The sequence below is a fragment of the Buteo buteo genome, chromosome Z (genome assembly GCF_964188355.1).
Source record: "Buteo buteo chromosome Z, bButBut1.hap1.1, whole genome shotgun sequence".
In the NCBI taxonomy this organism is placed as follows: Eukaryota; Metazoa; Chordata; class Aves; order Accipitriformes; family Accipitridae; genus Buteo; species Buteo buteo.
Window position 1 is genome coordinate 56,222,289 of NC_134204.1, and position 15,206 is coordinate 56,237,494.

At 40.2% G+C, this 15,206-nt stretch overlaps 1 protein-coding gene across 1 annotated transcript; it reads right to left on the reverse strand.

Annotated features, from left to right (window-relative positions):
* Positions 1-952: 952 nt before the first annotated feature.
* TMEM175 (transmembrane protein 175) lies at positions 953-15,162 on the reverse strand. The gene is made up of 10 exons (XM_075021862.1): positions 14,932-15,162; positions 14,332-14,370; positions 12,490-12,587; positions 10,428-10,479; positions 9,129-9,164; positions 7,817-7,900; positions 7,010-7,174; positions 5,606-5,684; positions 3,823-3,964; positions 953-3,274 (listed from the first exon to the last, which is right to left on the reverse strand). Exons 1-10 carry the CDS (start codon positions 15,094-15,096, stop codon positions 2,611-2,613), a joined length of 1,524 nt encoding a protein of 507 aa, XP_074877963.1. The 5' UTR covers positions 15,097-15,162; the 3' UTR covers positions 953-2,610.
* Between the last annotated feature and the right edge of the window lie 44 nt (positions 15,163-15,206).

Here is a 15,206-nt window from a genome sequence, read left to right on the forward strand (position 1 = left end):
TGAAATACAGGAAATGCCTTTTAAATGGAAGAAAAAAAGAAAAAGAACCCTTTTTTTTTTACTCTAATGGTGACTGGACATTCAAACAACTTGACCTGTTGAGTGGTTGTGGTGTCTCCATCTGTGCAGATGCTCAAAGTCTGACTGGATGCAGACCTTAGCAACCAGCTCTAGCCAACCGTATTTTAAACAGAAGAGTTGGACTAGACAGTGTCCACAGGTCCCTTCCCACCTCATCCATTTTGTGATTCTGGGATTATTATAATCATTGTAAGTGTTTCACTTTAATTCTTCTAGACACAAAAACATGGTCATTAGTACATCTGCAAAGAACAGCTAGTTGCAGTTAGATTTGGGAATGTTCTTTCTACTTGAGAATCAACAATTCAAATTAATGCTTTGTTCTGAAATGCAGTTTGTTTCTTCAGAACTTAGCAAAACTATCAGAATGATCCTCAACCAGCTCTTTTTATACAAAACCTCAGGTCAAGTTTGCCCTCAAGTTTAGGTTCTGAGATACTATTAAATTTGGTTTGAAAAACGGTATCTTGACTACAAGCAAAAAAAGAATTGTTCTTTCTGCAGAACAAATTAGTTACTTGCAAGTGGGGTAAAAAAAAGGAAAAATGCATTAGTTAGCCACTATAGTTCCTTGTAGTATTCATACATTGCAAATCACTGCTCTTCAAACCATCCCTGTAAACACTGGAGTGAAATCCTTGGTCAGATTCAGTTTCAGGTCTCATTTTCTTCAAGTACCAACAGAAGTAGAATCAACATTTCTTTACATCACATCAAAAGCTTTTGAGTGTTTCACACAAAATCACAGAATGGCTGAAGTTGGAAGGGACCTTGATGATTTTGAAGGAAAAAAATAAATGTCCAACATAATTTTAATTGTAGACATCAGATTTATGTTTCACCTGCAGAGCAGAAAAAAAAGGCTAGAAGCTTTGTTTTTTCACTGACTGAAATTTATTACAAATACACATATTCACTGTTTATTATGTGCCAGCTGCACATTAGAAACAAATGATATAGAACCAAAAGTGCTTTTATTAAATATCAGAAAAACACAATGCAGTATCCTACTGCAAGTCATTTAACCTCAACCAGGGATAACACCCCTTGAATATCTGAACATACTCTCTCAGAAGAAGCATGTCATACTAACAATTGCATATTGGTACCAAGGTGCTTCAAACCAAAAGCATAAGTGCTTTCAAGACTGATCTCAGCTGAAATGATATATCTCCATTTGGTTTCACTAAAAATTTCTCCAGGCATACTTTCTCGGTATTCTTAAAATTTTTTTAAGAGGAACAACAAAATCCCTCAAATGCCTTTAAATATGGCATTAAAGTTATCACACACTAAGACAATTCAAGACACAAAGTAATGGCTCTGCCAAAAAGAAATGTAAAACCTTCCAGGGCAGCCAGAGACTAGATGACTTTGCCCGCTCCTTCTGTACAGCTCTCTGCAGAGTAACGTTTGATAGGCATAAAGCTTATCAAACTGCACGTAAGTGTAAAAAAATTCAACATGCCAGGGACTGGAACTTGTACAGGCTTAGTTTCTTTTTCTGTCTTGCTGAGACTCAGAAATCTGTGGGATCACTTAGTTAGCCTCTACTTAGTGAAAAACTCAACTCCCTTACCTGATGGGGAACTCTTACACATGGCAGGAAAGTCTCATACTCTCTCTGAATATGACATCATACCTTCGGAACAACAGAATGATGTTCCTTTCAATAGGCATGAAAAGACACAAAAAGCCTGAGAAATCCAAACCTTTCATTTCAGATGAGCAGCAGCTTCAGAACTGAAAACAGATTTACCTCTAGTCCCACAGCTCTTTGAATCTCTTCCCTGCGAGGTATCAAAGCTAGTTCAAACCCTGGATACGTAGCCACATAAACCCTCATTTGTTAAATACATCCTTTTGTAAAAGAACAGATATGCCTGAAGAACTTGCGTTCAGGTAGCCTGGAAGATTGCATATGGGTCACAATGGCAACTCCCATCTAAACTCAGAGCCACTCGAACACATGCAGTTTTCAAAATGCTACCACAAGTTTGTGACTGCAGAAGAGACAGTGTAACCACTAAAAAAAAAAAAGGGGGGGGGGGAGAGACCAGCAACCTATATGCACAAACATTCTACTATGATGCACCAACCAGACATCCAGAGGTCTCCATGTCTTCCAAGCCTCACTCCCTGTCTTACCATAGCACAACCAGCTTCTATACCTGTGTTTGGCTGCCACAATGACTGCCATATCTCAGGAAAAAGGGCATTTTTCTGGGCATCTGTTTGTGCACTTCTTAATTGACCATCACTGCAGTTACATATCAAGCAGCATTTTTTCCAAAAGGGTAGCTCTAAAGGAAGGGGAACGGGCTTTTCTTTGTATCCCCTATTTACCCATTTTTTTCAATTGCAGATTTTGGAGAAAGGGTCTCAAGCATGACCAGCTAAAACTTAAAATATGCCCTGGTTATGGACAACACAGGCTTTGGTTTAGATCAATATAATCCACACATGAAGATAATGTGAGTTAGAAGAACTGAAGTTAATGTTGTAACTTCACATGCACTATGTGGAAATTCAGGACAGTGTTTCAGTAGGAGACAAACATGCCTCCTCTTCTTCTAACAATACAACCTTCCGTCTGGAGAGAGACATCACAGACTTTATGACAGCTAAAGAAATTCTAACAAAAATGCGCAAGGCAAGAAAAGCAAATGGGATTACAATCTGCATTAGATGGAAAATTGCTGTGCTAAATTCACTTAACAAGCATGTTAGAAAGAAGGCCCCAAGGCTTACACAAGGGTAGAGTGCCAGCTTGGCAAACATAAAGGCATGCTCCTTGCCACCATATCTAGCAAAAGGATGCAAAGTTTCCCTTTCGTGGAGGAGGGCTGTAGTCCATATGGCAAACTGAAATATGCTGGCAAAGAAAGTGCTAACACAGCTGACCTGAATGGCTTCTATTTCATTGTGAGACTTCTCTGCAAATTCACTGGTCAGCTGGTAAGCTAGTGGAAGCCCACCAATGAAGGCCAATGAAAGTATGTTAAGCAGTCCCATTAATCGTGTAGCTTTTGTTACATAAAGGAAAAGTGAGTGATGGACAAACCACAGGAGACCAATTGTTACAAATGAGCCAAAGTAGGCAAGGTAGTTTGGCCCGTATTCACTTAAAGCTTCAAGAAGGCTGCCGTGGAACTTCTCCTCAACTTCTCTGGGATCAGGGACATTGTCTTCACTGTGGAGAGAAAGCTTATTTTACTTTGCATACTACTACTATAAAAACACACCTGGAGCAACACCTAACTATGTTGCTTTAAGCAAGTAGGCAACAACAGGCATCCAATCTGTAGTTCTCTAATTTGTAACTTAAAACCAGTATTTCGAATAACAGCTCTGCAAATAAATTAGATCTGAAAGGAAATCTGAAAGTAAGTTGGCGTTCCTTTAGGTTAATGTAATAAAGTTGCCACAGTGACTAAACAGCTTTTTTTGTTGTTGTTGTTGATAAAAGCCTTTTATCTGAAAATATGACTAAGCAAAAAGGAAACTTTGTTCTTCAAGACTCCCCAGCCCAACATACATGATGTTCACTACTGCTGAAATGTGGGTGTTAGAAATATCTTTTGTTTGTGTTCTATATCTTTCCAGAAAATCCAAGAAGTAACCATTGCAGGTTTTAGAAGTCCAAGACAACGTTTTGTTAATTTTATTTCCTCAAATATTACATATAGACAAAAGTTAATATTAACAACACAAAGTGTAAGAGACAACACAAAGCCTTACCATATATCTAAAATGAGCAGGGTTGCTACAATAGCATAGACTCCATCACTAAATGCTTCTACCCGTTCCTTACTCAGAGGCTCACTGAGGTAAAAAGTAAAGGTTTCTAAGCTCTGCTGTTCCTCCTCTTCATCTCTCTGACCTGGAAACAAATCCAAATGTTTACTAATGAAAGACAAAATCAGGTAGTATGAAACAAGGTAGACAGAGGTAGTTAAACAACCTACTGTGACCTTTCTCTTTCTCCCAACTGCCAAAATCTTTCTGTAGAAAGAAGGGTGCCATTCATCCACACAGGTCAGTCACTCCACTTCTTTCGGCAGCTGTGCCTCTCCCTGAAGGTCATGCTGCTTTCAGTTCAACAAATGCTTCAGGGACAAAAAAGCCCTGTCCTTTAAACTGTACAGTAGACCATTTCCACCAAGTGAATAATGACTCAAAGCTGCTGAACAAAATATTTGAGCTAAACAAATCAGGTGCTGTGCCTTGGGAAGCCCTAATAGCTGTAGCTCCTCTAAGACAGTCTGGAGAACTTATACTGCATGGGAGAAAAAACTCACTGGAACATGAGGGCGGCGCTGGGACACCACATGCCCTGCTTTAAAATAAATCCAGTCTTTGGTCAAAAGGTGGGGCTCTGGAGCTTTTATAGGCAATGATGTCAAACACATCCCTGAGGACTGAACACTGAACTGCCCAGCTAGCCAAGCTGCACCACTTCAGGAGTATAGACTGGACGAGGAAAAAGCTTACAGCTTCCAGAGGAAGTAAGGAGAGGAAATGAATGAAGAGCACGTGTAATCACAACTCAGTCAACTAAGCAGTAATTTATGTCAGCCATCTGACGGGGTGAGACGTACACAGACATGACTGCAAACTGCAGTGCCCCCATTGCAGTAGGCACAGGCAATATTTGTATGTGTTTATTCTCCGGCTCTGACAGCCTGGCTTTAGCTGTTTAGAGCATTTCTGCCTCCCCATCTATTATTGCTGCCACATGGGGGAGTCAAAAGTATGTTCCCATTTGCAGCGTAGACAGACTTGTACTAGGCAGAACAGTAGCACCAGATGCACAAAGGTGTTATTCTTCTGACTCATCTCGGGAGTGCCAATTCCAAAGACGTAATCTGTTCAGTGTTTTTGTAGTCAGTTTATATTGCTCTCAAAGAGGGACACGCCACCTTTTAGCTGAGTAGGTTGCATGATACCACCTTCTCCTTTATTTTGGCACTGGCAACCTCCTTCTCAGCAGAGCTTAAGGGCAGTTCTGGCTGTTGGTGTGGTTGTGCAATTGTTAGTGCTGACACAAGGAGGGCAGAAAGAACATAACTAAGGAGCATGAGGGAAGGAAGCATGGATTTAGGCTGACTTAAGCCATGTGTGAAGGCACATCTTTAGACCACAGCAGTTAGATTAATAAGATATAATACCCTAAACAGTTAATTACCCTGAAAAAGTTTCATTTATAGGTGCTCTGCTTGCCATCATTCATGTACTTGTGTGTGTGTGCATGCACGTGCATATTCAGGACAAACCAGAGAGGTTTTGAACTCAGAAATTATCTTTGACTGTATTGTACCTTACATAAATCTAGTCACAAATTAAGGGAAACCAGTAAGTGAGGCAGAAACTGTTGGGAAGCATGGCAATAAACCCCAAAATCACTATGTTCCAAGACTGAAAATGAAGTAGAACTAAAATTACTTAATTCCAGGCTGTTTGGATAACATGTTGGCAACCTAATAACATATCTGAACATACTCCTATGGATATTGTTACTTACCAACAATCTTGGTTTTACACCAAGTAATGAATCGAGTGAGATGCGGAAAAATGATTACGAGCCCAAGGAGTACATAAGACTATGGAGAGGAAAATGAACACAGTTTAAATTTAGTTATCAAAACACAAATTACCTTCCAAGTTTAATATGAAACTATTACTCTCAATCTTTAGGTGTAATAACATTGAGAAAAACAAATGCTGACTTTATGACATGGAAAACGCTCACCTGAGATGCACATGCACCTCCTGAATATTGCACGTGCAACCTAATACTGCTTTTAGATAGGTAATTTAGTACCAATAATGAAGCAAGCTCAAACAAGAAGGGAAATAATTCTGCTAACAAAAATGCAGCAATGAGTTCTTTGGAAGTTGGAGAACTATCCCATGTGATCCTTATGAGTTCTTTCCAACTTGAAATATTCTGTGATTCTTTAATTCTACTACTTGTGTCCCAAAGACACCTCAGTGGGTCCTAAATGGTTCACAGGCTTTGCACAGGTCTAAGCACAACAGCAACTTGGAGACTCATTTCACTGTTATTCATATTAAAAGAAAATACACTACTGAACAAGCTGAGGGAGAAGAGGGAAGAAGGGTTTAAGAGGAAAATGTATTTTCAGTTAAAATTAGGCTTTTTCACTTTTGAAGTCATAACTGTTCTTTTTATCAACAGCAACCTGATTCCTCCCAAATTTGGGGATTATTTAAACACTGCTAATTCCCATGGAATCTTTCTCAAAGTTCAGTTAAATCCACCTTTTCCTAAAGAACAAGACAGAGGAAAGGAAGCTCAGGATATGTCAAAAAACTAGATTTCAGTTCCAAGCAGTGTTCTGAGAAAGATAAAAGCTATTAATAAGTACAAGCAAGTCACTGCCATTTAATAAAGACGGCAGAGAAAAAGGCTGTGTAAGAGCAGGACTTAGCCAAAAACATATGTTTTGAGATGCAGGTTGGCTAACTGATCTGCTTATTCTATTTGCTCTTACACCCTGAGTTAGTGCAGCAATTATATTCGTCTTCAGTTCGTGCAATGTGATGTTTATTTCATATAACCTGCCACATTCTCTCACTTACTTATGATGAGCAAGATGCTAAGTTTAGAAGACCTCCTTCAAATTAAGAGAAACATTAAAAAAAATCAGGCAGAGCAAGGAAAGCAAATATTGTAGCAGAATATTCTTTCAAAACTATCCAAACTCATGGATCAAATCACAAATTGGTATCTGTGAAATGAACACCTTCAATGCAAAATAGCAGCTGTGATTACAACACCAGAGAACCAGCAACTGAGAAAGTCTGCATATTTAACATGGACATCATTATTTTAATACACAGTCCTAAATACAACTAATACAAACTGCTGCATCAAAGTTTTCAATTAACTGGGAGAACTTACCAAAGGAATAAAGAAAAAAGAAAAGATGGCTGCTAAAAAGCATAAAATTGGTCCTCTTAGGATAATCTTTAAGATATGACTTTTATAGAAATTCTGATTTTCAGACACCTGTATCTGTTGGTTCAGTAAGTGTGGGTGATAGAATCCATACACTACTATCACAGCCTGCAAGGAGAAGAGCATTACTGAAGTTATTACATACAATTATATGCAGCATTTCAAATACAAAACTGTAAAACTATAAATCAACACTTTCAACCTTATTCTTCACTCCCACATGGAAGGCTGGTCTTAGAAACTCTGAGATTTCACAATACACTGCATGTCAAGATTTTAGTCTCCTCTGCAGAGCTTGTCATGACCTTATATGAAGAAGAATGAAGACCTCCACAATAAGGAACAGAAAGTGACAAGGCACTGCACCAGCAGAAAACCAGTGCCATTGGACTGAGGCTGAAAGCCCATGTTCACTCAGCCATCACTGCATGGCTCAGTGAAAACCTCAGCAGGAAAAGTCAATTGCATTTCCCCAAGGCATTTTTAAAGAGTGGGAAAGGAGTTACTATTCTGTGGACTTTGAGATGAGCTGATTTAGTTGCATAAAACAGCTTCACAAGACAGTGGCAATGCAAACTTTCATGTTATATACAGATACTGTATTATCACAACAAGCACAACTTTGAAAAAGAATGCTATACAAACAGAAGAGGCATTTAGCAATTTATACCTGTAGTTAAGAAATGTAATTTTAGTTCTACCTAAGAAAACCTATTTAAAAGTAAAAATGTAAATGGATAGCTCCAATACCTGTATAAGGCCAATGACAACAGCACAGACACTGAACAGGAAAATGCCAAAAGGTACCTCTGGAAAGGAGGCCATTAAGGAAAACTAGAAAAAAATGCAACTACATTAAATATTTAATTAAGAAGCAAAGTAGGAATAACAGTAGAGAAATGGAAGCACTCTTCATTCAATACTGAAACTCAAAAACCTAAATAACACTTTGCATTTCAACATAATTCCACTAAATGCAATTTCAAGCCACAAATACATGCAGGCATCCCAACCAAAGGCATCTGGAGAGGTGGCTTTGCTCTCATACGTTGATACCGCAAAACTTTAACCTCTCTGACACGACATAATAACTACAGACTGGCTTGTAGCTGAGCATAAAGTTTAACAGTGTTTTCAGTAGACAATATGTTCATAGCTGTGAAAATTCCTGATACTAGGATACCTTTTTGAATGTTTCAATTTCTCTACCTCCATGGCTCCCTGTTGTATTAATTTCTGCAGCTTCACTGGCGGGGGTGGGGGGTAGGGAAGCAGGGAGTAGTATTAGGGTAACATTGACAACTTTCCAAAAATTATTTCAGCTTCAAGGCAAAGTAAAAAGTATGTACTCTTGCTCATAAAGATCATTTTACTGACCACAGCCTTATTCTTTGCAGACTAATATGTAACACAGATATATCCACAGAGAAACAGGTGCCTGTCATATACATCTGTTCTACATATACAATAAAAGTCAAGATGTATTTTAAGCAACTGTTTTGTTCTGCTAACATGGTGTTCAGTTGCAAATATTCTTGCTAAGTTTAAAGGTCATCTGACAAGAAATTGCGCAGAACATCAAATTTTCAGATTTAAAAAATGAATAAATGGCTGCCAGATTCAACCTTGCTGAGTAAGTCAAAAGTGATACCAAAAACTCTGTCTAGATTACAAAAAGAAAATCTTCTGTCATCTAAAGAGGAGTCTGAAACACAGCTTTAGTTCCCTTACAAAATGCAAAATTCTCATCAGGCCACTTCCACATTTTTCAATACAGCTGCTTTTTAAAAAGAAATCATGGGAAACTACAACTTTCCACGATTACAATTTTTTCTTCTAGAATACCCATTTTCTGCCAGGTCTATAACATGCAGTAATTGAAGGCTATAACATGTCCTCACGAATTTTAAAAAAAGTAAGGCTTAACTATTACAAAGGATTCAGGGTTTATACTACAAAAACACTTTCCCAGGTTTCTGAATACTTTGGTAAAGCCTTTCCAAATAAATAAAGGAAAAAACCCTGTAATTTAAACATTGTCAAATTTTAGAAAAGTACTTACTGTGTATGGCAAGAAAGTTATGATCATCATACAAGCCTAAAAAATAAAAAAGTGTACTGAAACACTAGGTAAAATACAAAGCAAGCCATTTCTTCATTAAAGACATGTCCAGAGAATGCAACACAAACAGATCAAATGCTCCTGCTGCATCATGAAAAAACGCCACATTTCTGAAGTTGCTGAGCTTTGACTGTAACAAATGGCTAGTTCTATACACACCTTCCATGTTTGCTATCCAAACTGTACAGGCTTATTTTAGAAAACACTACAGTTTTGTAACCCGTACCACAGGTAAAATTTTTGTTATGGTTAACAAACTTCTTCCTAAAGTAGCAATGCCAAAAGTACCATACCTCCTAAAGAGGTGTTTCTGATTTGTCAAAAACATTAATCTCTGATCACAAGTATTTCATATATAAGAAAGGCAAATTATAAAAACCACCTCAAGCACAAAGAAATGCACTGCTTTGAAAGCTACATTCGATAAGAATTACATGCCTTAAGCTAGTCCTCTAACATAATTTCCTGTAGTGTTATCTAATGGAGTTTAAACTCACTATTTTTAATAACAAAATTAAATTAACTGTGTGGTTGCACACTGTCAGAGAACAGAATTTTGAACAATATAGCAAAATACAAAGCTCTAGCTGAAAGCAAAAATATGTTCACTATTGCAGCATCCCATTACAACTGTTAGTAACCAAGATATTACAGGGTGGCTTGTTAAAAACATACTCAAATAAATGAAGAATTTTTTAAGGTTTAGGCAAGTGTAAAGCTCAAAACACTGATTCAGAAATTGGTCTCTCAGTGGTAGTTTTGAAACTTCATATAATCCTCTGTTTCAAATAAGCTTCAGAATGAATTTCTGAGCAACTTAAATAGAGAAATGACTGAACATGAACTGTAATTCAAACCTACCACTAAGACTGCTTGCCACAAAAGGTATAGCATTTAATTTTCTTAAGCCTGGAAGACAGATACTTCAGGTGGACACAGATGAACAGAGTCAAAAGCTTTTGCCATAGGTACCTCTTCAGTTCCCTCAGATGAACTTCAGACTAACCTAATGCTGAGCTTCTTTTGGCTTACAGTAAAACATGTGGAAGTTAAAAGCAAGTTAGTTATCAATCAGCCACTTCGGCAAGGAGGAATTTAAGCTCTCTGTAGCTTCCTGACTTGGATATTTGGCAGAATTATGCTATTTAAATTAGAAACTTTTGGATAGGTACATACAGACTTAAAAAAAAGTGACCTGTACTTGCTAGTTCAACATCCAGCCTGTCTGACAAGACTCACCAGATTTAGAAGAGCGAGGACATCATCGATAAGCTCTATCACCTGAAACAACCTGTCAAGGCAAGACAAGATATCATGAACAAACCAGCTCCCAAAATACATTTTACAATGCCATATACAAATTGTACTTTTATGATATTACAGGGGAACCTGGTTTCTTTTGCTCTATAATTTATACAAGTAGTCCAGGTGCAACCAAAATTCATTAGCTCAAACATGGAGGTAATTTGTTAGGAAAATTTGAAAAGTGAGATACGAACAGTCAAGTTCAATCATGAAGCAGTTATTAAGAACCTCATTTCTGTCTGAAGGACAAGTGGCATATGATGTAGCAAACTGTTGGGGTTTTTTTCCACCCCCTACTCTATCCTTCCTCTACACCTGAAATTATGTGTTTACTTTGAAGTAAATTTCACCATTGTTAACAGCCAATTCATCTATGAAGAAGTGATCCAGATGTCAGTTCTGACACACCAAGTCACATATCAAAAAACTAACAAGGCAGTGAGCTACAAATTGATATAATTTCTTGGAAGATGGAAGATATGGGGGTGATTCGGGAGCAGCAGTTGATGATGACTCTATGGAGGACTTGTCACTTCACTACAGGATGAAATGCAGCCAAGTCACAGGGTAGGCTACTGGTTTGCTTTCTCCCACAGCAGTTTTGTTTCAGAACAGTTCTACCTCTTGCCACCTGATATACCCAGGACAGGACAGCCAGCAAACTGCAAGTGAGCTGCACAAGGCTTGGGAGCCACAGGGCAAATATCATTAGCTGTCAATTAATCACCTATTTACTTAAACACAGGCAAGGCCCAGAACCAACTGAAGACTGACAGCCTGTGCTCATTGCTCAAGTAAATGCTTTTGAAGCATGACCAAAGGCAGACCTTCACCAGCAGGCACTGTTCACTGCTCACAGAAGAACATGAACAAGTCCATTTGAGACTCTGATGACAAAATAAAAAAATATAGGCACCAGACTGACTTTTAGCTTGTCAGACGAAGCAATGCTGTATAGGGACCTGGGCCCTGTGGTGGGACTGCACAGATCTTCCAGAGCAGATCCAGATGTTCAGAGTCCACCCAGAGTCTCAGATTTTTCTTCATCTCACATGCCATTGTGAAGAGCTATTTTTTTATTTTCTCTGAGTTTTACTTGGAAGAACAGAGGCAAGTTCATGTGGTTAAGGCCAGAGTACTTTCAGAAGTTTAAGGCTTAAAATTACTTCTCCTTAAGATACAGCACAGTTATTATTATGCAAAGAAAGTAAGTTTTTCTTCCAAACTTCCCCACACCTTGTTAATGAAATTCCTGATCCACAGAAGTGTCACTTAGAATCGATAGAACCAATCACCCTCCACAAAACCCTAAAGTATTCAAAGACTATGCCTCAGCATTTACTTATGCAAGCAAAGAAAAACAATGTGATAAAAGCACTGATGTGAAGTATCAGCTTCAAGTATTGAATTACAGGTTCCATATCTCTATTAGAATGCAGTCAATCCACTTACTTAAGGAAAAAGTATAGTGACATTTGTAAATGTCAAAATTCAAACAAAAAGTGCCCTGATTCCAGTATGATGCCTGCAAGTCAATTTCCTTTTAACTACCACTATACGGGCAGGTTGGTGGTGTCCACAGCTCTGTAAAATGCAGCATCTGCAACATTACAATTGATTTTGTGACAAGCACTGCTGAGGACTGAAAAAGACAAGTTTTAGGCCAGATGTACTGTATCAGTTCCTCCATTTGTGTAGCACACAAGTTATGAAGTCATGCTTTTTCAGCATAATTAGAATATCAAATAAAATGAAGAGTAACTCTAATTTAAAAGTATATAATGCTTGTTTTTCTCTGTATCACTGTGCCAGTGGTGTAAGAGTAGTTATTCACTGCTTCGGGTAGCATTTCTTTACAATGATTTTTTATATTACCCAACAAAAGACAATTCAGAAATATATCAGCAAGACAGAAATGTATCAGTCACACGGTTAACTCCTGTCCTTTTAAACAATAGTTTTTCTTTCACTTTGGAGTTAAACACTGTGTTCCTACCTGACATGAGCTGCCCACGCCACTGTGACTATTAAGAAGGTCATCAAGTAGACTGCAATTTTTGCTAGAAGAAGTTGCTGAATACTTTCACCTAGTTTCTGAAATAGAAAGTGACACCCAGAGACAGAGAAAGAAAACAGAAAGTTAAATGTTTGTCCTGGTTTCCGCTGGGATAGAGTTAATTTTCTTCCTAGTAGCTGGTTAGTGTTATGTTTTGGGTTCAGTAGGAGAAGAATGTTGATAACACACTGATATTATAATTTGTTGCTAAGTAGTGTTTAGACTAATTCAAGGATTTTTCAGCTTCTCATGCCCAGCCAGCAAGAAGGCTGGAGGGGCACAAGAAGTTGGGAGGGGACACAGCCAGGACAGCTGACGCAAACTGGCTAAAGGGATACCTCATACCATATGATGTCATGCAAAGTATAATAACTGGAGGAAGTGGGGCTGGGGGGCATCGCTGCTTGGGAAGTAACTGGGCACCAGTCGGCAGGTGGTGAGCAATTGCATTGTGCATCACTGGTTTTGTATAACCCAATCCTTTTATTATTGTAATTTTATTATTGTTATTATTACCATTATTAGTTTCTTCCTTTCTGTTCTTTTAAACTCTTATCTCAACCCACGAGTTTTACTTTTTTTTTTTTCCTGATTCTCTCCCCCATTCCACTGGTGGGGGGAGGAGTGAGTGAGTGGCTGTGTGGTGCTCAGTTACAGGCTGGGGTTAAACCACGAAAATGTTACATTGTGAAATTATTAGCAGTATCTGCAAATGAGGAAGGACATGCAGTCACGTGAGAGATTTTTTGCAAATGACTGCCAAGAATGCAGTTCTCTTCCAACAATCTTTTTACTACTGTGCAGAACAACTGGTTTATTAGACACTTGCGAGTATGCTGAAATGTGTAGTTAGCAGCGTATGATGGAGCAACACATCTCTTCAATCTGTAAAAGGGCTTCCCAATGCTCTGTTCACCTTGCAAATCATTTATGTACTCTCTCATCACTGTTATTGTGAGAATACATTTCAGAGGAGGGCTGGCCAAAAAATACCGCTTTTATTTTCTTAGCACTAACTTCTGGAGTAGAAGCATCACACAGGTTTTCATGTGATGATTGTTAACAATGAGGAAGGGTAGGGCTTAACCACAGCAAATTTTGCATGTACCACCACAATGGCTTAAATAGACTTAAGTGACATATTTGCTGTCTTATGGATCATACTTGAGTTTCCTAAACTAAATGAGACAGAATATTTGCATCTAGGTCTGTTTTTAAGAGCAAAAAATAAAATGTGATTAAAAAAACTGTGAACTTTCTCAAATGATTAATTTGTGTTTCCTAACATTCCTGTTTCCTTCAGAATTAGTTTATTTTTTGTGGTCGCCTTTTTCCTCCTTGCTTATTCTAATTACATTTATTATTTAACCTGATTTTAAAACCAGCATTCAGCTTGCACCATATAAGCAGCTTCTCTAACTGACGATGCGTTACCAAAAAGAGCAGATGCTTTCTGAAAGATATTTTGGTCAGATGGGCAATTCATTCTTCACACAAAAATAACTGGATAAAATCTGTGGCCTACAATATATGGCTTATTCAGGGCTTTATATCACAACTTCTGCAGACTACACAGATCTTCAGTATTTAAGTTTTTCACCCCAAGTTCTACGCTGCCCTCCCCTCCCCCCCCGGGGAAATTTCTGTTGTCTTTTAGGTTACTTAATGGTTGCTTGGGCTTTCTGAAAGTCTGGCACTTGAAATTAAGTGGGGGTGCTAAATTAGGATGTTACATGTACTCAGAAAGACACGAGAAGGAACAAAACAAAAAGCATACGATACCTGATCAGGATGTATTTTTGTGTGAGCCACGGGCAAAATCTGAAATGACAAAACCTTATAAGACATTCTTTTCCTTACTGAGAGCCTTATTAAAACCTAAAAAGCTTGAGGCGGCCGCGAATACTCCTGGATCACGCAGCTCCTGACAGCCCGCAGCTCTGGAAGACAGAGTCACTTTTCGGCCGCACAGGAACAAGGCCGTTCCCTCCCCCCAGCACCGCGGCTCCGGGACGGCCCGCCGCGCTCGCCGGCACACGGCTGCCACAGCTCGCGGCAGCGCTGCAGAAGCTAGGCTGGGGCGGGGACGACACACGGACGAACGCGGCTCCTCGAAAACGGCGGGCGCACAGGCACCCGGGCAGGGCAGGGGCGCAATCCGGCCGGCCCCCGACAAGCTGCGGCTGCCGGGGGGGGTGGGGGTGGCGGTGGCGCGGTTACCCTCAGGCCGCCAGTCGGCCTGGCCGCCCTGCCGGGCCTCCCCGCGGCGCCGGCCCGCCCCAAGCGCCGCCAGCCCGCCACCCTGCCGCCCCGGGTTCCGCGGCGGGGCCGGGTCGGGCAGGCCCCGCGCCGCCGCTGGGCCGGGCCGGGCCGGTCGCTCACCATCACCGTGGCTATGATGGAGAGCAGGGCATCGCTGTAGGCCAGCAGCCGGTGCGACGTCTGTGTGCTGCTCCCCAGCTCCAGCCCCCGGCCGCGCACCGGCACCGGCTCGCGTTCCGCCGCTCCGCCGCCGGGGCCCGGCGCCGCGACTCGCGGAGCCGACATGGCCCCTCTGCGCTCCGCCGCCGGCGGCTGGGGCGGCCGCGGGGGCGGGGCGGCCGCGGTGCTTCCCCTCCCGCGGCGCTCTGAGGCGGGAACCGCCGGCCGCCTGACGG

Bases quoted from the DNA above. Each gene is read 5' to 3' on its own strand.
- TMEM175 (XM_075021862.1), bottom strand. From the start codon at position 15,096: ATGTCGGCTCCGCGAGTCGCGGCGCCGGGCCCCGGCGGCGGAGCGGCG. The intron at 14,371-14,931 runs GTGAGCGACCGG...TTGTCATTTCAG, and splicing joins CCATCATAGCCACGGTGATG to ATTTTGCCCGTGGCTCACAC. The intron at 10,480-12,489 runs GTAGGAACACAG...TTGCCTTGACAG, and splicing joins GCGTGGGCAGCTCATGTCAG to GTTGTTTCAGGTGATAGAGC.